At 42.2% G+C, this 22,916-nt stretch overlaps 1 protein-coding gene across 1 annotated transcript in view; it reads right to left on the reverse strand.

The window, feature by feature from the left end:
• Positions 1 to 22,916, reverse strand: part of CRY2 (cryptochrome circadian regulator 2) — a 37,556-nt gene that overhangs the window by 14,606 nt on the left and 34 nt on the right. The window contains 4 exon segments of the mRNA XM_045014758.1: positions 6,505 to 6,689; positions 10,212 to 10,354; positions 15,834 to 15,942; positions 22,677 to 22,914. Of these exon segments, the coding sequence (XP_044870693.1) occupies positions 6,505 to 6,689; positions 10,212 to 10,354; positions 15,834 to 15,942; positions 22,677 to 22,914 (675 nt within the window).

A 22,916-nucleotide genomic window follows, 5' to 3' on the forward strand; every position in this document is an offset into this window, starting at 1 on the left:
ACCCACACTCTCCTTGCATCCCTTACCAATATAGTCTGTTGCCACGTGCAGCCTGGTAAATAACAGGCCTGCATTTTCTTTCGCCCCTGCGAGTCCGTGGCAATCCACATGGCGTCACGAACAGGATGCAAGGGAGTTGGGCCATGCCCGTGGCATGCTGCAGACCGCGCAGATTATGAAACTGAACAGTTCCAACATTTGCAGTTTCACCTTTTTACTAGCCAAAATTCGACTAATCCAAAAATAGAATGGATCTGTTCCCTTGGCTCGGGCAAAACTCTAAAAGGCTATACTGTGCCTTTAACCCTGGCAGATACTCTGAGGCTGTTTCCACCGTCCTGTTTAGCATAATATGCAAGGCCCTTGATCTGTGCTCTGTCCTCCACGGGGGGCACAATGTTTGCAGCTAAATAGGCAGCCCCAGGCTCTCCTAAAGATGATAATGAGGAGAAGACAGAAAAGGTAGAGCCCATCATTACCCCCCCCCAAGTCCCTCTCAGAAAATTTTGCCACCCCCATATGAAGCTCCTAAAACTCCTCTGTATCCAGCTCTGCCAACAGCCCCAGAATTTACTGAATCTAAAACTGTAGCAGAAGCTTTGCCTATTGCGATAACTAACCTTGATGGAGTTAATCTTTCTTGGCTCAGGTCTCGCTACCTTCCTAGGTTGCTCTTCACCCCCCCTTCCCCCCCCTCCGCCTCTCCTCACTTCGGCTCTCTCTTTTTGTTTTAAAAGTTAAAAGTTATAGTTTTTACAGAAACCTCCAAAAAATAAAGCAATTGAAAACGGAACAAAACAAGAAACAAAAAGAAAACAAGGTAAAAACTTTAAATCCAGTAAATTAATTATTTTAACCCTCCAGGAATGCAACAGCTGGAATTATTCCTAACTTTCTTGAAGATATGGTTGCCAAGCAACAGAAGTGCACTCTCTGCTTCTTATCCTAACCACTAACTAATATTTGAAACATGGGCTTTTCTTATTTCCATATAGCAGAGTTTTAAAATAATGTTAAATATAAAGTAATGCAAAATTCCTTGTTACCGAATTAATACAATACATTTGGCAAATACTAATATATTTTTATCAAATTTATGCTACAAGTTTTAAATAAGGTAATAATTTATTTATTCAAATGTTTAATCCTTTTACTTTTCATTTTTGGTTGTGTTATTTTGTATAAATATGAATAGAATTTTGGCGCCATTTGTTTTTAATTGTAAGTTTGTCCTGTATGTCATGTGTGTGTGTGTCGTGTCTATGTTGTGTGTGTCACGTGACTATTTTTTTTAATTATTTTTATTTTGTTGCAACAAAAGTCAATTTTATACCCTTTTAAAAATATATATATAAGATGTGGTACCACATTATTTTAAAATCATGGTTGGGGTGTAATCATAGTATATTAACACCAATTTTTTGTGCAAAGTTCAAAAAGGTTTCAGTTACAAATATATGTACATATATTTCTGCCTCAACAAATAATGCAATTGCAAACAACGGAATTCTTTTTTATCAATCACAGTTTTGTTTTTTAAGTTTCTTTTTTTTTTAATTTGTTATTCAAAAAAAAAAATGTAAGGGGAAACCTCAACGTTAAGGTAAAGATAATATTAACAAATGTCAATTTCTTGTTTGGAATTTTTATAAACTTGTTTGCACTTTTAATTATAGTTATAAGAATGTCATAACCAAAATGTTTTAAAATAACAATTTATGCATAAAGCTAACCAAACAATTTCAACAGGTTTCCACCTTTGGCTCCCAAACATAACAAAGCATCATAAAAGTATACCCTCAAATACCCTCAAAGTATTTGCATGTATCTATATTTAAAATTTATTTTGGTTTAATTTTATAGTTGGTTTGTATTTGTTATACTGCTCTCCCTCACAACATCTTTGCCCACGGAGCCCTTAGGAGAGGGTGGACTACAAACTTGGTTCGCCGCCTACTGGGTGCAGGAGGTCAGCGGAAACCAGTCCCTGTCAGCGCTGAGTCCAGAAGGTTGTCTTGTTTGCTCCACTCAGTTCTCACCTAAATATCCATTACCCTTTCAATTTGTACCAATAGTTTATAATTTTTCTTCATTTAATATATCTAGTGTAAATTGTTCTTCCCCCTATGTGCAGTGGGCTGCTTCTAGTGTTTGGAATAATTATTCTTCACAGTTTAATTCTTATGTGTTTCCAGTTCTTAATGCTTCAGGTCGAAGTGATCATAGCTTTCCTTTAATTGAGAGTATTAGAGTTCCAGCATCTCATTGTTGGGTTTTTGTTGGTAATAGTTTAACCCCAGCCCCTACTTGGGTTGGTACTTATTCTAATTGTTCTATGTGGAGTTTCTCTTATGCTAATACCTCCCTAACTAAACCCACTCTTAATTTTACCGACCCCCCTCCCATTAATTGTTCTTATCGTCTTAATTATAATATTTTTTTTGGAACCTTCTATACCTCCATAACACATACGTATCTGTTTCATGCCCAGCATATGCATCATGCTGAGGCTGCATGTATCAATCGTGCATCCAGCTTTTATTCTGTAACCAATAATGGGTGGAGCCATACCACAGTTTCTTCCTTAAGACCAGGTCATTTTTGGATTTGTGGGTTACATATTAAGAAAAACTTCTTAACGATAACGGTAATTAAGCTCTGGACTAGGCTGCCAAAGGGGTTGTGGAATCCTTATCATTGGATGTTTAAGAACAGGTTGGACAAACACCTGTCAGGGATAGTCCAGCTTTACTTAGTCCTGCCACAGAACAGAGGGCTGGACTTGACTTTTCCAAGTCCCTTCCGCCCTACTGTTCTAGGATTTTATAACCCAGTCACTCTCTAACATTAAAGAATTTTAAACAAGTTTAGGGATTTGTTGTACAGAAACCTCACCCTGCTTAGCACCCTGGCAAACACTATTAGAAATCCCTCTAACTTTGTATTAAAGATACAGGGGAAAAAAGGAAAAAAGAGTTAAAGCATTTGAAATGCAAGTACTGAGTAAGGCTTTCATTTTAACAACATCCCTTGGTCACTTGAGCTGGGTGATTGTCCTTCTAAAAACTCTCCTTGTTTGATAGTGTTTTAGATTGTACTAAAGATGGTAATAACTGCCCTTTTGGGGAGATGGACCAGAGCAGCTGCTGCTAAGTCAGATCCTGTTTTCTAGAAGACTAAACACCACAAACTTACACAAAACGAGAGAAAAGGACAGCAAGGATAGAAAATGCTGCTTCTGTATCTCACGTTGACTCTTACTGACACCCTCACTGCCAGAAAAAACAGACACAGCACATGGTCCTATCAGCCACTCCAAGACCTGGCAAAGTTGTACCAGCACTAGGCTGTTCAAGACACTGCATTTAACTGGCTCTTTCCGGTCACAGGCTTACAGAAGCATTGCAAAATAGAGTCTTCGCTGGCTAAGCCAGACTCTTGTAAGAGGAAAAAAAAAAAAAAAAGAAGAGAGATAAGAAAGAAGAAAAGATAGAGAAGGAAAAGGACAGATGGGGACGCAGGTGGAGACAAAGTCTCACATCCCAGCTGGTGTCTGGGATTCAGCTGGAGTTGGTGAGAAGCGGCTGTGTCATCTGGGTCCATCCCTCATCAGGACATCTCTCAGGATCACGATGCCCGGGTGGGAGTAGCAGCCATGATGATGAAACATGCTCCAGTAGCCCATTTTCCTTCCTAAAGTCTCATTCTTTAGGAACCCAAAAGGGAGTGATGGGTGGAACACCCCACCCCCTAATTGTTTAGTCCATCAGTTAGGCCCAATAGCCAATATACCAATTTTGGATTATTAGTTTTCCGGTTCCACACTACTTGTATATCAAGCATGATCTTAGCAGTTCTTGAGTTGCATCAGTAGGCCTTTTTGTTTGACTAATTCAGTCTGTCTCGCTTTTGCACCTTTTCTGACCAACATTTATTGTTATGTGTTAATGTGACATCTTATGACGTTATACTTTTTACAGCTGAGCTCACAATTAGGGTAAACCTGGAGGCCCAATTATCACAATAGGCACCTCTGCCCTATCAGATTTGCTAATCGATGAAATATCTTCCAGTCAACCCAGAAGTATCTCATCACACAGTCTGCAAGTCAAGGAAGACTCTTAGTTTCTCAGTCTGGTACTAGTGAAGATACTGGACTAAACAGCACTGAGCACCTACATCATATTAATCCCCAGAAGAAGTACAATACGGGTAGCAGCAATGCAGTTTTCCTATACAGCTCCCTGCTTACAAATTGATAGGGGAGTTCAGATACATTCTTCATTTTGATCTGAGACTATCCTCAAGAGCCAAATTCCCCATTATTTTCATATATAAGGACTTCTGCTGAGTCCTACCAACTTTTCACACAGCTCTCCCCTTCCCAGCCTACTGAGGCAGTGTCCCACAGTACCCAGATACTACTGGAAAGCTGACAGCTGCACTGTTATCTATATATGAACAATACTCCAAATGCAAGCAATAACCTTGCCCTTTGCTTACATTTAGATTCAGATCCTTGATCTGGGGTTGGGTTTGTGCATCACCCTCTGCCTTGAGCATTCTTTTCTGATGCCGTAGAGTCATCAGCAGCTGATGGGACTGAAGCTGACAAGCGTGGAACTGTGACGCTGCCAGCTCATGCCAAGGTCACTAGGCCTCACTGAACACTGACAAATTCATAGCTAGAAACCAGCCTGAGCATTAGCATTGTTAAAATAGATAAGTTTATAAGAATGTGTTTAGTGGTTAGACTTGATGAAATGTTTGTAGGATGCTGCATGTACTGATCTGACTTACAACATCTATATCCCTTGGTATAAAGTTATATTGAATGTTTTCATTGTAAACCTTTACTGTGTAACTCACAAAACAGGAAAGAAGCATTAATTATTGTAAAGTGCTGGGCCTGCACACAAGGTGGCCCATTGAAACCAAATGAGCCATTTTGAAACATCAAAGGACAAAGACTGTTGATTTCTCCCCCTCCCCCATCTCCAAATCTATGAAGAGGAGATGGCACAAACAGTCCCATCAGTTTGGGCTCTGAGGGAAGGGAATACAAATCCCTGAACACAAGTAACTGGATCATTATGCTGCTTGGAATTTGGAGAGGGAAATATTTCTAAGCATAAGCAAGGGATCCCCAAGCTGCTAGGCTTGGGTTAGCTTTAGAGGACATAGAAAGCTTGCATATCATAGCATTCTGAACCTCAGTGGTTCAGGAGCCAAATTAGTGATTAACATTACGCAAAAGAGCCACAGTAGTGGGAATTCATTGTTTCATTTTCTCTCTCTAGAGTAAATGAAACAATGAATTCCCATTACTGTGGCATGTTAATCACTAATCATATATAAAAATCTATCTCACAGCTAAATGAATGACCAAGTATTATTTTATCAACTACAATTGATTAACATAATAAAAGCATCCTGATTGGTTAATAATTAAATCACAGTGTTTTAATACCATGTGCTGCAAAGAGCCACTTGCAACTCCTGAGCCTCAGTCTCACTGCTAGAACTCATGTGTGTGTATAGGTTTACCTACTTTAACTGGGTAAACAACATGTTCCTTTTTCTTAGTTAAATTATAGGATTGGCTACAAGTGTGAGGTCTAAGATGTAATTGACCTGAGATAAGCAACTGGACTGTTGGGCCTGGGAGTAACTTGAGTACTGTTGTGATTTTTGGTGAAAAGGATCATCTACCACAAAGGCAAGTTTGCCTGGGTGGCAGGATAGACAGTACCCAAGAGGACTGTCTGACTTCATGGTTAAGTTGCTATAATGCTTGAGGAGATATCACTTGTTGCTTGGTTAGTGAAATTTAAGTACAGAACTCTCAACCAATTTGGCACTCATGCTTGTGAACTATTCCAGACAGTCTGACAGGAACTATTCATACATATTTTCTCCCTCCCCTCTCTACCATCGATTTCTCTCCTCCAAATCAAATCCAAGCACTTACACCACTTGAAAGCAAACACTGATTCCCTCAACACCAATGGGTACTTAAGGGTGGATGGTAGCAGTTTCAACAAAAACTTTTGTCGGAGTCTCCAAATTAATCCTTTTTAGTCACAGCAAAGCACGTGTGACAGTCTCAGCTTAGCATGATTAACACTCCCAGATCTGTCACAAGCAGCCTGTCAGGGACCAAAATAGCAGAGGATTCAGTGGGTCCGGACTGAGCAGCACTGTGAGAGCCTCGGGGCTGAAAAAGCGTGCAAAGGATGGCAGCTCATACCTGAGGGGTATCAACAAAAATGTGGGGAGGAAGGAGAGGAGTTTGCACTAGAATCAAGCACAACAGACAGCTGGACAATCAGTGTCTCATTTTCCCAAATTCCATGGCTCATTCAGTGTGCTGCTCCCAAGGCTGTAGCCTGCCCAGGTCAGATGAAAACAGTGAAACCATTTTGGAAGCATTCCTGCCAGCAGAAACATCCTAATAGAGCTTGTTTGGTTGGTAGTTAAGCCCCCTCAACTCTGGACACATACCCAGCTCCTCCAGAGATGGGACTCCATACGTGTCATCATGATTCTCCTGGATCTCAGACTTGCACTTCTCCATCTGCTGGCTTGTTATGCTGCTCACTGGCTTTTTAGGAAGCTCCATGCGACTAATGATGGTCTGGAAACGCTTGTACGTGAGAGGTGGTTTGTGGCCATTCAGCTCGATTATTCTAGACACAGGCCCAGGAGAGAGAGAGAGAGTTAGAAAACAGCTTCATTCTCATGGGAGGGGTGGGGAAGAGCACTCGAGCACTAGCCCCCTTGGATTCAGGGACACTTTTCTCTGGATAGAGATATCCCAGACAGACTCACCCTCATCCATTTGGATCCGTCCCTTCAACTAGTTATTAAAGAAACTCCAGGCTAACCCCATTTGCAGGAAAAGATACCTCAGCCTGCACTAGTCCCCATGCCATGGCCTGCTCCCAGAAAAACCCAAGCCTGAGACAATATGTGCCCCCACCCAAAGTGAGAAATCCAACCTACAGTCACCCTCTTTTCTATTGCTCCCCCAGATGACAAATCCCAGTTTAGTTGTCCCATCCCTCACTCTCTAGATCAGCAAAATCCAAGCTTCCATCATTTCATGTGCTCCGCACCCATCTTTGAGAAATCCCAGCCTGCATCCAGCCCCCTCCCTGCACTAGAGAAATCCAGCCTGTGCTTGTTCCTGTTTCCTCCACACTAAAAAAATCCGAGTCCATCTGTCACTCTCCCCTCCTCTACCCCCTCAGAGGAGAGAAATCCCAGTGTGCCTCACTCCTCTCCTGGGAGAGGAAAAATCCCCATCCCTCCCCAACTCCATATGATTGCAAGCAATTCTGCCACATACTCAGTATGCCATTTACTTTTTAGTGTTCAAACCAGGAGCACAGGCTTCAAGGTAGGCACAGCTCCCTTCTACCTTCCTAAGCGCCCACAACCTGCCCAAGTCTCTACTGGGGAATAAAATGTGATGCTTCCCAGAAGAGCTGTCTCCCTCCCCTGGGGAACAGAGCTAAAAAAAATTTGGAGAAGACTGTGTGGCAGTCTCCATGCGTAGAAACAAGGGCATTTTTCCTCAGCACTGTCCCCAGCACAGTGCCAGGAGCAAAAGAGTTAACAGGAAAACAGGGAGAACTCAGAGTGTCAGGTTTATATAAGGCTGAAACAGCCAAGCCGCACTCCTGCAGGAGCACTTGCAACGGCTGCTACCCTCCCCATCCTGACAGTCAACAACTTATGCAAGGAATGAGCTGGGAGCCTAGTGTTGCAGGAGATGCCACGTGCCTGCCTCCCCCCCCCACCCCCATCAGCTGCACGTGTAGAAGGGAGGAGCTCCATGCTAGCCTGGAGCCTTCACAGAGCAGCTGGTCACATGGGATACTGTGTGACAGGTCTTCCCAGCTCTATACAGCAGCCAGAAGGCAGGAGGCTGCTCCCTAATAAATCTATCATAGCTGCTGCTGCTGCTTGGATCTAGGTCATAAATGCCAGGATCTCTCGTGCATACTGGGGGAGGGACAGGGAGCCTTTTAAAGGCAGAGCATGGTCATGTTAAAGATTTTCAACAGATTCTCACCACATTCTCTCTTATTTCTTCATGTAGATAAGAAAGGTAAGATACAGGGTAGGAAACATCGAAAAGGAGTAAACTTTTGCTGGTATATAGCAAAGTCACCCAAACAAGCCCTGTGCAGCTTGAAGGAAGCTGATTGCTTCCCTGCAATCTTCAAAAAGTAATTCAGAAATTTCCACCCTTATGAATATACCCTCATCCCCTACAGTCTTCCCCACTTTTTGCACTATGCCACTTGCCCCCCTGGAACTCCACACTGGAAAGAGGCAGGAGAGAAAGAAACCTGAGACCTGTCCCTCCAATATATTGTAAGAAGCTTCTCAGTACATCTACATCACTGATGTAATGGGAGCATGAGGCCTTGACAAGTACAGCAACTGCTCCAACAGGTTTGTGCCAGAGTGTGACAATCTGATAGTGTTGTGCAAGTTTCCCCACTTCTCCAGCTCCTGCTCTACAGAGGCACCTCAGCTGTGCCTTGCCACACTACCCAGTCCTCTTCCATATATGTGCTGATGGCCTCAGTCTGCAGTCCCCACTAATATCCAGTCCTAGGATTCCCACCCACAGCTCTGGGAATGCACCTTAATCATGACAGTAGCACTCCTCTAGTCACAGGGTCTGCCTTGAACAGAAACTGCAATTTGGACCAAACTGTGGCTTTTGTGATGAGCCCTCCTTTCACTAGAATAAAAACAAGGATGAAAACCCTCTGTGCCTTCATCTCCCAACCAAGCAAGCTACTGGGGCAGGCTTAGGAACAGAAGCCTTCCTAAATGATAGGGCATGGATGTTATCTTGTATATATTTTTACAGCACCTAGCACAATGGCTGAGGCCTCCAGAGGCTATTAGGTTCAGACAGGAACTGGAAAGTAACTACAATGTACAGACAGCCAGTGTACAAAGGACAGACTATGCCACGCCTCCAGACCGCACCAGGGAAAACATTATATAAGAATATCAAAGGTGCCTTGATCAACCTGTAAGTACCTACATAGGAAGAAGATATCTGATACTAGAGGGCTTTAATCAAGCAGGCAGGCTTAACAACCTCCAAAGGCTGAAAGCTCTAGTCAGAAAAATTCAAATTGGAATAAAATGCAATTTTGACATTGAGGGTTATAATATGTTGCCAAGGGATATGAAATTCTCCATCACTTGGTGTCCTCAAATCAAGATTATAAAAAAAACAAACCTATATATCTATCTATTCTAGCTCAGTCACTTGTTATTGGCTTGATACAGAAGCTGCCAAGTTAAATTTTACGGCTTGTGCTATAATAAGGGCTCAGACAAGATCATAATGCTCCCTAATAGATCACTTCATAGATTTTTTTTTTTTTTTTTTTTTTTTAAAGGCCAGGCCTGCCTGGCCTGGAATTCGGGCGAAACTCTCACAATGGCCATCAGCAAGTCTGGCCTATGAAGGATTTAGATCCCAGGGAACAGAAAGCAGGGAGACCCAACTGGAGGAAGAAAATGACTTGCCATCGAAACAGAAGGGAGCTGTCAGACAGCAATTGTGAGACAAGGACTTGGGCCACTCTGAGCCAACATCTAAGCTGTTATCTTTTCAATCTGAATTCAAAAATCTGAGTGTAGTTAGCATTCACTGGGGACTGTCAGTTCTTAAAATGGGTTACACCATTTATGCTGAACATGATTATTTTTCTACAATCAATTCCTGTTTTGCAAGTTTGTGCAGGCCATCCCAACGAAACAAAAAGCCTTCAATTTCTAAGTATTAACAGAAACATATCTGAAGGGTAACCTATCTCAGGCTTCTCAATCAGAAAGAACACAATAAGGGGGCATCACAAGCAGGGCTGCAGAGAGCAGGACACACTAGAACTACTCAATGACCACAGAAGAGAACAATTTACTGGGACTGAGGCAACATCTATCCCAACACTCATCACCATCAACACTTTGTGATGCTCTTGTAAAAGACATGCCTCAGTGACATATAATCCCTACAACCCCCATCTGCGCTCACATGCAAATCATGTTTTAAATAGTTGCCAAATTATATGGATCAGGGGACTGAAACCTTCCCCAGACTAGAACTCTCCTACAGTCCTCCTCAGACAGCACAATATGTCCCTTATAGCTACCTCTCCTTGACCTCTTACCTATCCAGGTCATAGAGAGTGTGAGAATTCTCTATCACCACCTCCACGCCAGCTTCCTGGGCCAGTTTGACGATAGCTGCATCTCTCTCCTTCCCAAATGGTTCGGAGTCATACTCAAAGGTGAGACGGGTCACTCGCCATTCCTGTGAAGAACACAAAACAAAGTTGTCATTACAAATACCAGACCTCTCAGCAGCTAGCATAATCACTGAAGAGCATGACAAAGGTTCCTTAAGGTCATGCCAATGAAGTCCTGGAGTCTTTTGCTTTACAGGAAACTAGGACTTGATGAGAGAAACCACGGAGGGAGCCCTGTGGACAGACGTGGTAACAGACATGGAATAGAGAATCTGGGACGTATTTGGTTTTATTATCACCACTATGAAAGGTCAGGGTAAGAATCTTAGTATTATACTAACTCATCCATGTTACTGAACTCCAAGATTGCAGAACTTTAAGAACCTCATTCCTCTCTCCTCCTCCAATACATATTTTCCCTTTGTCTGCACTGCCCTCAGCTTGGCCAGTAAGACTGCAATGGCGTGGTTCATTTCCCAGTTCTCTGACACCACTCCAAGGCTGAAATATTAGGGCTACAAAGTGCAGGGGAAATTTTCAATGCAAACTGCTTAAAACTTATGTATTTATACAGAGAAACTGTCAAGAAGTTTAAGCCAAAAATGTAGGATCTGAAGTAAAGTTTTCCAACATCCCTTTAAGGCCGCCACACAAGAGAACTTCTGTCCAACCCTGGAAGCCAGAAGCGTGGAGAGGAAACCAGAATAAGGAATAACTAAGGAGAACACAAGTATGGCTGTCAACTTTCAAAAATACAGGACAGACCTCAGACATCCCCTCTGGGGGCAAGTCCCTTCTCCTCTACCTTCCTTCATAGAGGTGCTCAAGCTTTGGGAGCTGCAGGTGCTAGCCTGGGCAGCAGCTCCTGTTCAGGCACCAGGAACTGAGTTGGAGGTGAAGTTGCTGATCTCTGCCAGCTGCAGCACCACATGTCACCAGAGGTGGGGCCTGAAAGAATGAGTGTGGACTGGAGGAAGGCAGCATTTGAAGGAGACTTTGCTACAGTCATCAGGGTGCCATTTCAGATTTCAATGGAAGGGGCAACTTTCAGTGGTAGTCCAGGGATCGAAATGCAGCTGGCTCAAATTTGAGTGGCATTGTGACACCGTGTGCTAGGTTGCAATGCCACTCAAATTTGCCCCAGTTGGCTCTCAGTCAGCAATGTCACTTAAATTTAGCCTGGCCCCCACTGTCGGCATGACTAGTCAAGTTGCCAACCAGCAGCACTTTGCAAAGTGATTTTGTACTGATTTAAATAAGGGACGTCCCTTATAATACAGGACTGTTAGCAACTCTTCTCTAGCGGAAGGAGAAATCAAAACTAGAGGGACTGATTTCTTCCTCAGAATGGTAGAGGAAGATGCAGGAATCCAGACTTGGGGCATTCATCCTCCAAATAGTGGTACTGGTTTTGCCTTATCCCATCTATGAACCTGGCAAGGTATCAGACAACACACCTCTAGAACACTTTATAGACAAGGACTTGGTTCTGAAACACACAGGCCTGAGAAGAGCTGGGCAGCTTTCCTGTCTCTTTCAGCCCTTTGCAAAACATGATTTCCTCTCTGAAACCATGGCCTAGTTTTCTCAGCAAATGAATGCTATAAGAGGAGAGTTAATGGTTTCCACAGTGACACTCCAGAAGTCACTGTCAAACACAGAGCTAACAAAATCTGTGGTCTGTGGAAAACACTCTGCTGAGCTTAGCCAGAGAGCCATGGGGGGTGGTTTGCTTTAAAAAGTCACAAATAATAGGCAACACAATTAACATAGGGTCACATTTTCCAATTGAAACAGCATGGGACACCCTCTCCCCACTACCCCCGGAGGCCCAGTCTCCTCTGAATAGTTGTGCAGGAGGCTTTGCCTTTTCCTGAACAGGAGCTGAGGGTTTAGCACGGCCAGCAACACAAGCAAAATGTGACAGTAGAAGCTTTGTAATTTTGCATAAATTACACAGACACAATGATGCTGGTGTGTGTGGGGGGGGAAGGGGGTGGGGAAGGAAGCATGGCAGAATTGGGAAAGTTCATAGCAGGACACAACTCCCCACTTGTCTCCGATGTTTCCTGCTCCCCCTGGAAACTCAATTCTAAAGTCAGTCCTCTCATCAAAAAGGAGGTAAAGCTGGTTTGCTGGTTTTCAGTGATAACATTATAAAAAACAAACAAACAGTCTTAGATATGCAATGGGGCAGAGCATTTCAAAGTCAATATCCACCCCTTCCAGCTTCACATTGCCTGGCTATCATTTGCCTTTCCCCAAACTAGGAAGTACAGCATTAACAAAACTTACTACCCAAGTGTTTAGATGCCTTTCAAAGTCAGTCCTCTCCCCATACTGGAATTTGATTTGTCACATTAGTTTTAATTATATGATAGATTAACAAGGGACAACGCTACTGGGTCACACAGAAAATAAAGATTTGGTTTAAAAGAGCATGTATGCATATGGAAGGAGGGAACATATTTTATCATGACAAAAGTTAAAAAACCTCTCAAAATTCTGATATTTCTTTATAGTGTGGGAAAGCTGAAAACAATGGCATTGGGCTAGTAAAAGGCAACAGAACATACATGATTAGAAACTGAGAAACTGTCTGATAATATACAAAGATTAAGTGAGAAGTTTCAAATGTAGTTTTCATCCTCCATATTATTAAGTGGCAAGGAAGCATTTAGGATTTATATTACACAGTATTTCTATAAAAAAAAGTCACCACAAGCCATTTTGCTGCCTTGCATGCCTGGCAGGACTATTTTCCCCAAAACACCGAACTCCCGAAGACAAGCAATCAACCAGTATCTTTGGTGTCTGAATATGGTACAGACTGAGGTCAAATCCACACACATACAAAAATAAACTAGAGACCATAACGCTCTACAGCACACAAGCACAGTGGGGGGCTCTTAATGAACTGTGACCACAGGGTGGCAGCGACCACAGGGTTTAGTTCAGTGCAGAAGATCAAACTCCAAGTGACTGGTTAGAGAAAAGAGGGGATTGTTTTTAAAGATACCTTGTGGTAGTGACAAAGCAGCAGAGCAAGCTGCATATGCCTTCTGCCATTGAAACAAACACCCTTTGTAGCTGAATTCTCCACAAGTACATCTCTATCAGCAGTAACGATACTTGAAGCTGTAGTGTAGACACTGCTGTTGCACGACTATTGTGCCACCTAGCCCTGTTCTGAATAGCATTAGACAACATGGCATGAACACCTGAGCCCTGTCTATACTGCTTCCTTGGTTGCTACTGCTGTTGGAGCTGCATGCTTGAAATAAATTACAGCTATGAAGTCTGCTATTGCAGATAAGGCTCAAGAGCATGCTGTGCAAGCTTCAACTTCCCTCTTTCTAAAGCCATTGCATCCTCCTTCCTACCCCAGCGGTTGTCATTTGCACTATTTATAAATAACGACAGGCATTCACCCCCAGGCTCTGCTTACCCTTACAAAACAAACCACTAGACAATCTCTAATTCTAAGACCATCTAAGAACACCCCTCAAAGAAACCGAATGTAATCATATGTCTCTCTATTATATACCAGGTCAGTGCTGCACTGTTTGGGACACTAGCTCTGCAAAGGAAAATCTAAATCCCCAAAAAAACTGCATAAGCTCAAGTTTAAAAAGCTTCACAAACATTTCTATTCATATGCAGTATTTTATGCCTAAAATACCTGACAATGTCTATTAACCAAACCCAATTACTTAGGAACCATAGGCTACAGTGAAATTTAGGCTGACTCCTCAGTAGGCAAATCAATTACAACTACTGTTCTTTAAATTTAGAATATAAAGCAACTGGCTGAGTTCCATGAAACAAGTTAGTAGGTTTCCTTTATTTTTAATAATCCTGGGATTATATTTAGTCCTTAACTAAAATAAGGAGAGGACATGGACTGTAAATAGCCAGAATTTATTTGCAGCCTACTAGATAAAAATAACCTGGATTCTGGAAAGGCTAAAAGCAGTGTAGAGGATATTTTTGTAATGCACTAAAATACAGTTCCAGAAAGAATAGCAACATATCTTCTGACCCTGGTAATCTGATTCTCCCTGCCTCTCTTGCCAAGTGGACAGCTATGACTGCTTACCATGCCCTGACAAAGCATTCAGACTCATTTGAACTGCATATTCTTCCCCTATCCTCATCATCTATGGCAGGTTTTGAGAAGCAGGGTGGATAAAAATCAATGTTTTTTTATTTAAAATTAATACACTTTTCTTTTAAAAAAAAGCCTGTTTATTTCATAGTTTAAACTATGTTGGGGCCTAAATTTATTACAATCTATTAAAATCGTATAATTAAAAAATGCTGCATCAAAAGGTCCTCAAATTTTAATAAATTAAAGATGCTGCTTTTAAAATTATATATAGAATCATGGGGAACATATTTAACTTCTGAGGTTCACTCAGGCTATATAAATATGTCACAACATTATTTTTGGTCTTTACTATAGAACAAAAGCAGCTATTTATACTTTTCCACACACAAAGTAGTTTGTTTGTTGTGCAGAAAAGCTTTTACCTTAATGCTTTTTGGTCTCAATTTAGCTAGCCGTGCAGAGAAACTATTTTCTCATTTGGACTAGTTCATTTAAAGCTGAGATACCGATTCAGAGTTGAGAAAGCAGGAATGCTTGTTTTATCTTTGACTGGAAAAAGAAAACAAGTGGGAGATCTACTAATTAAAAAAAACATGAAAGACATGAGGCCAGATTTTTAAAAGGTAGTTAGGTGCCTAGTGGGATTTCCGAAGTACCTCAGAATGTCAGGCACTTAACTCCGGCTCATTTCAATGGGAGTCAGGCACCTAACCTGCTTAAGCATTGTTATAAATTCCACTAGGTACCTATCTGCAACTTTAGTTACCTAAATAACTTCTGAAAGGCTAACCCACGGAAGCCAGAGCAGGTTATTAAACAAACTTCCTTTGTTTAATAAAGCAGTTTTAAATGCATAAAATGTTCTGATAAACTGAAAAGCAACAAAATCCAGCACATTAAATAAAACTATATTGTATACAAACAATTTTAAAATGGCATTTTTGTACATTAATTTTCAATTTCCATCCAAATGGAGCTAGACACAAATCCAAAATAAAAAATTATCTAGTAAATAAGTATGAGACATTTACCATTTTTAACACAATAAAAAAAGCAAAACAATCTGAATAAATGCATGTTACACTATATTATTGCTTAAATAAATGTGCATCGTTATCTTCCTGGTTAGCAAAAAACAACAAGTTTCATGTAAAGGCTACATTTGTTTGCAAGTCAACATATTTTAACAGTTATACCAACCAATAAGATTGAACCTCTCTAGGAAACGAACGAAAATAAATGTAGAACAAGATCAGAATCAATTATTTAAATCAAGGTATCGTGCACACGGATTTAAAATCAAACAGGGCTGGGGAGCAACCTCGGGACCATCAGGGACTAGGGTACAAGGACATAAGAAGTAAAAACGAGGATTCCAAATGGGATCTTATGTCTTCCTGACCCAGATGTAGAAAATATGTTTAGCCTCTTACTTTGAAAAGTCTTGGGAAGACATCTGTTGGCTGCCCTCGTACCACAAACAAGCAGGAGCCAAGTTTTCTTAAACTGTTGTCCAAGTCTTCCAGGGACTGGAGTAGGAACCTGTGGAGGAGAAACAAACCTAGTTATCAGTATAGCTCAAGATCACACAGCCAGCAAACCTAAGATTCAATTCAGCTCTGAGATAAATGTTAAGGCAGGAAATACAACTTCCAAGAATTCTGCTCAGTCCAACAGTTGGCAGACAGAACAGAGAGACTGCTGTGCCAGCCAAATTCCCTACCAACCACACCAACACTGCACAGACAAATGCAAGATGTGCAAGAGCTCTCCAGGTCCTTCTTGCTCTTGTAATCCTGTCTACTTATGATAGTTACTCTCCAGGCTTTTAATGCCCATCTGGCAGTTAGAGCGTCCTTCAAACTGAGTCGTCCCAGACATGGTAATATCTATGTGGAGAACTTCAGACAACATTGCATTTGGCAGAATATATTGTAGAGAATAATCCTCTCCTGGAGGAATTTCAGATGTGAAATAATATGGTCTCTCTCCTCTAGTCTCCTATTTCAAAGCAGTGTGCCACAGAAAGCCACGGATTACCCCAAAGATGACAGTGCTGGGTAGGTACAGGCCATGCACAGCATAAAGTGACACAAACATTTCTATCCCATCAGTAACACAGGCCAAACATACAACCAAGACTTCAAAGGTGCAGCATCACTACCCAGGACAGCTGCAACTGTGCAATAAATTTGTATTCCCCTGTGACCCCTGACAACTAGGTCCTTTGTCCACACTGCATCTTCTTTCATACCTGGGATACTAACTTCACCCCTAACTCAGCCCCAAAAGCTGCTGCCAAAAATTCTCTCACAAAAGTGTTTTGATCTTATGCTTCACATGCATCAGTTCACTAACTATAGCTAATGCTTCCTTTGTATAATAGTCCAGTTACAAAACATAATTGGATACACTTTTCATTCTTGTGTATCCAGCAGAGTTAAGGTAGTTTTATTTAACTAACAGAACAATTTTAAAATGCTGTTTTTGTGCATTTTAAATTGAATTCTAAATTTCCAGCTTGATACAAATCACAAGTAAATAGGAAATATGTCATTCACCATTTTCTGACAAAAATTAAAGATCTGAATAAATGTATGTAAGCTATACAACTACTTAAATTAATATGCATAGATAGAGTGTATCCTCCTGGTAAGCAAATAGCAGTACCTAATTCAGGGTAAAGGCTAAACGTAGTAAGAAATCAACATGTTTTAAAGTCAACAGTCAATGAAAATCAAACTTAAAAAAAAAACTAAGTACAAATGAAAAACATGATTAAAATTACTTAAATCAAGACTCCCTGCTTGCTCAATTAAATCATGATTTAAAATCATGCTGCATATCAAGTCCAAGTTTCTTTACCTTGTTTTCAAGACCCTACAAAAAGCAACTCCCCATCTACATCTCTGCCATGTTCTGCTTTTGCATAGTCAATGGTTTTTTTTTGTGATGCTGCCAGCCTTAATAAACTTTTCATTTGTTCACTGGCCGCTTCAGGATGCCATGACACTTGGAATTCCTTCCAAAGTTTATTTTCCAAATGTCTACGTCACCTCATTCAAATTACTCCTAAAAGCCCACTTCTGCAGCATCACCCACAAAACACTAGTGCCTGCAATCATTTAAGAAGCCTTCATAAACGTAGGCCTGACAGTGGGTGTATGGCTAACAATTATACCTCATAAGCCAGGAGCTCCCTCACTCCTCTTCTGATCTGCTGGATCCTCACTTGTCTATCAAGTCCATCATTTAAAACCACAAGCTTTTTGTGGTAGGGACTTGTCTATGCATTTCCTGTGAAGCAGGAAGACAGTGTTTAAAGGAAGGGGCACTGGACTCAAGAACAGGAATTCCAGGGTTCTACACTCAGCTCACTATGCTACCTTGGGCATCTCAGTTCCCCTTTCTGTGTTTCCCCATCTGTAAAATGGAACTAATACCCCACCTACCTCAGTAAGGTATTGAGGGGGTTAATAATAAATGCAGGTATTAAATTCATAACACATGTATGGGCACTAAGACAATATGTAATTTCCAACATGACGAGTTTCACAGAGTTAAGTAAAACATGGGTTAACATATCTGCCTTATGATGCAGCTCTCGGGTCCGACTCCTAATATAGATCACCAGTGAACATGAGAGGCAGAAAAGCAAGCAAAATACAAACCTCTCCTACATAGAGGCAATCTGAGTCCTGATTAATATTATATATTTACATAGCACCTTTCTGCCTAACAATCAGGTGTAATAATCTCATACACTGAGAATTGTGGCTATGGGGATGTAACTGTAGGGAGAACATTGGATTCCTAATAAATTCTTATGTAATTTAAAGTGTATTCTCATAATAGATTATCCAGCGCAGCAGTGCCCAAAGGTGGATCATGACACAGTCCCGGGTGGTCTGCTGTCACAACTGCATTCTTTAATTCCATGTGACTTGTGTAATCTAAGTACAAGATATGTAAATGTAATGTTTTGAGCTGTATATGTTGGACAGAATATAGAAAAAACTATTTAAAAAAAAGCTGCAACGTGTCAAGTTTAGTTCTCATGAGAACAACGGCGCATTTCACTACAAGATAACATAGCAGCGTACACACAGTCCACCATTTACAACTGTAAAAAACTGGCAAGTAGTATTGCAATCTGACATGAATCACTTTATTTTTTGAAAATTAGAAGGGTGCACTAGTGGAGAAGAAAATGAAAGTCCTGGACCATCCACAACTACACAAAATGAACTGGCCAAAAAAATAAAGTGGTAAGAAAATATGATGAGACACACTTGAAGCTTGGATTCTCGGATGAATACCTGTTGCATCAGTGTGTTATATTATAACTTATTTTATATTTTTATTTACAATATTTGATTATTTTCTAATTAGCAGAGGGTAGGGTTGGGTTTTTACTTACACAGCAGAGATATTCAGATTTCTAAAAAATATAGTGTTCAAAGTTGGACTACTATTTTGTTTTAAAATCAACAAATAACACTTTTTAAACAATTTTGTTAACATTGTTGTGTTGCTTATTGTTCAGTTTTATACAAAATTGTCTTTTCCCTGTTTTAACACTCATTTTTCTCTGAACATTTTTTAAAATTGTAGTTTTACTAAAACTGTTTGGTTTCAAAGATCCTGAAGCATTTCTTTGAGTGCCAAGTATCAGAGGGGTAGCATTGTTAGGCTGGATCTGTAAAAGCAGCAAAGAGTCCTGTGGCACCTTATAGACTAACAGACATATTGAAGCATGAGCTTTCGTGAGTGAATACCCACTTCGTCGGATGCATGTCACCCACGAATGCTCATGCTCCAATACGTCTATAAGGTGCCACAGGACTCTTTGCTGCTCCTTTGAGTGCATATTTCTAGGGATTTCTATCATTATAATTGTTTACACCAAAATGAAAAGGAAACATGTACATTGTTTATTTACAGTGTTATAGTTTATATGTATGTAATAATTAAAATTAATAATTTTCCTCAAGAAGTGTGAACAGTGGGCCGCAGTGCCTATTGCAGCTGCACTTGTGGGCCTCAGGGAAAAAAGTTTGGGAACCCCTGATCCAGGGGACCAGGCAGTTTGGAGTGGGGGACATTAATGGGATAGGGGAGTCTTTCTAATTCAACTTAAGTTGGAAGTGACAAAGTCTCACCTGCTTATGGCTGTTTGATGGCAGATGTGAAAAGGGTCACAAGCAGCTTGTTCATTTCGTAGTGAATGAAGCCCATATCACTAAGAATAGTGCCTATGTCAATGGGGCCCTGACTGGATCCTATAGGCATTTCCGCAGTACAAACAGAACCACCACAGTTGCTTCTGATTCACTGTGTCAGTGGAAAAGCCAAGGACTGAATGGGTCAGATCAACTAACCCCTCTCATACAAAGTTGTGGTCCTCCCAGACCAGGAGTAAGTCACTGGTGCAGCAGTGTAATCCTCCCTTCTACCCAGGCTTTTCCCATTTTGTGGGTGGATTGCAGTCCTGAAAACTAAAGTTAAACCAGAACAAAATTCACAGAAAATGTTGAATACCTGCATTTCTAGTAGTTTTGGTACTTTTAGAACTTTTGAGTTGTGCTATGTAGTGCTTTTAAAAAACATCAGAAGTCAGAATTTAGCAATAATCTTGCCACTCAAAGACGAAGTGGTGATGCACAACATGAGTGACTGATGAGTTAGTCCTACAATTTCCCAAATCTCATTCAGAAATTCATTTTACATTCTAAAGAGCATGCAGAGGATTTTTAACCAAGTGACTGTTCCCTCATTAAAACCTTGCAACTAGACACAAATGCTGGAAGGGCGCAAAGAAGGAGATCAGGTTATGCCTGCTCTTGCCTGCTCTTGCCTTGGTGTAGAACTCCTGTTTGTGTGCAGAGCAGCATTGTTAAGATAAATCCCCACTTGGCTGCCTGCATATTTGGACAGCCAAGACAGTAACATCAGTATTATATAACGTTAGAAGAGCACAACTTTGACGCCTACTAGGTTAAAAATCCTGCTCCTTGCACAGGCATTACACGCCCAGCAACATTCGTTCAGTTCCATAACTGAGGAAAAACCCTGAAAAAAAATCTGTCCACCCCAGTCCCTGTCCTCCCAGAAGCAGCTAAAGTATATTTTCCTAAGAATTTGGGGGGATGGGAAGAGGATAAGGGTTTGTGTATAAGTGCACACCCACACAATACCTGAAAGCTAGAGACAGTGTGTTGCTTATTGCTATCATATCTGAGGTTTCAGGGACTCGTACAGAGTAAATGGGAAAAAGGAGTTTCCCACAGTGAAACATGCACCAGCCACAGCTGCTTTACATAATTTGGCATCCTTTAAGTTATGAGATTTTTCTAAAGCCCATGGCACCTTCCCACGTGGTCAGAAATGAGATTCCAAAGGCTGCAACTGGGCTGATGACATGAAACAAGGTAACTTCTGCATGGAACTGGTTTTGAGCAAAGTTAGTAGAATTGACAGTCCAAGCTTAGGGGGAGTATACAGAATTTTTACTGTGGAGCGAGACAGAGTAACAAGATCAGCTAGACCCACACAAATAAAGTAATTCCTCAAAAATGTTCTAGTATTTAGGAAGAAATTCTCTCCCTCCCCGCATCCTTAAAGCAACACATCTTTAAAGTATGTGATAAACGCTACTCTCGATGGAAGGGTGAACTAATTTGGGGCTAATACTTTACCATCACTCTCCACTGGAGCATAGAATATTAGAGAACACAGTTTTTCAAGGCCAGGATCTGTCCTTTACCAGCTGCTTTTTAACATAGCTGAGTGATGTTTGAGGGCACCAGGAATCTCAGATTAAGCATTAGAACAATCCTGCACTGGACTGGCCCCGACGATTAACTAGCTGTGACATAAGAGGTCTTTCCCATCTCTAACATCTAGGATTCTATATGCCGGGTCAAGGCCAGCTACAAATCTGAAGCATTTCCAGACCAGTGGAACAGGAATGGACTACTAATTAAAAGAGGTGCAGCACTGGCATTACACACCTTCCAAAAGCTGAGCCAAACAACAAGATTACGCCCATCTGTGGGCTTCCCAGCAGGTTCCAGTCTTTTCCAGTTCTTTCACACTATAAACATTCTTTAGAGGTTGGTCTGTAGTTTCTATAGTGGGGAGCACAGGGCATTCCCTTCAATTATGTGAAAAAGTAGACATTTATATACTGTTTAAACTGCCCTCATTTCAGCAGGGATCACAAAACTGGCCATTAACTGTGTTTTGACCAATGACTTAGTTTTCTCTAAGACAGCACTTAAAAACACCACACACAAAAATCACGGGTGCGCAAGGTGAAGAATTCTTCTTTTCACTTCCTATTTAGAGACCTCATGACTCAGAGCAGACAAAAGGCTTGTCTACTATTGCAAGTACAGGTCAGCACCCCACTGCTTGTTCTAACTACCATCAGGGAGAATATATAACCATGGAGATGAAACACATGAAGTGGTGCACTTCTCTGCTGCTGTAGCTCACCTTACGAACATTGTTTGTGGACCACTAAGATTAGCTTCTTCACTGACTCAGGGAGTGTTTGGGAAGAGTCTGCCCCTACTGAAGCAGTAAGTGGGAGAATGACGTAAAAGGCAAACACAGCTTGGCCTCTACCGCAATGAAGTCCATCTCCACAACAAAATGTACTCGGCCCATGTGTTAAATAACACATTGCACAACCATCCCCAGTACACTGACATACCCCGAAGCAGATCACGCTTCTTGCTGACATGTTACAGCTTGTGCTGTGTTCACTGGGTCTGATCTCAGAACGACCCAAATATCCACGTAAGGGGGCTGAGATGTGTCTCTCTCCTGTCAGGCACCCGGACAGACTGGTGACCTGCAACCCTGACGCACCGATCCCAGAGGGGAAGAAGACAGCGACCAAACGAACACGCAGCCAGGCCCCTCTTACCTAGCGCCCGTGTCCTGGGGGCGAGGGCCCAGGGCCCTGCAGCCTAACAGAGGCAGCAGCAGCGGAGACTCAACATAGCCGGGAAGGGGCAACAAAATCGGGGCGGGAGGACTGGCCGGGCTGGGGCTACCGGCCCTTCCCGAGCCCACACGGGCCGCAGGGGAGGGGCTCCTGGAGGCACCAGCCGCGTCGCTAATGCACCGGACTCCCCGCCCCCTGGGGCCGCTGCCCGGGGGAGCCCGGCCCGGGAACCTCCGTCTCCCGCCCCGGGTCCGGGGAGGGCGGGAGGCAGCCCGCGAGCCGGGGGGCCCGGAGAGCCGCGCCCGCCCCCCCTCCTTACCGCCAGCGGTTGATGCCCACGGCGGAGGAGGCGGCGAACCAGGGGTCCAGGATGTAGATGCATCGGACGGAGCTGGCGTCCCGCAGCGCGGCCTGCAGCGCCGGGTTGTCGTGGAGCCGGAGCCCCCGGCGGAACCAGTGGACGGAGCGGGCCAGGCCGACCGGAGTCGAAGCTGCAGCCGCCATCTCCGCCGCGTCGCTTCTGCCGACACCAAGTCCGCCCCGCCCGCGCGCCGGCACC

Source organism: Mauremys mutica, chromosome 4 (genome assembly GCF_020497125.1).
Source record: "Mauremys mutica isolate MM-2020 ecotype Southern chromosome 4, ASM2049712v1, whole genome shotgun sequence".
Taxonomy (NCBI): Eukaryota; Metazoa; Chordata; order Testudines; family Geoemydidae; genus Mauremys; species Mauremys mutica.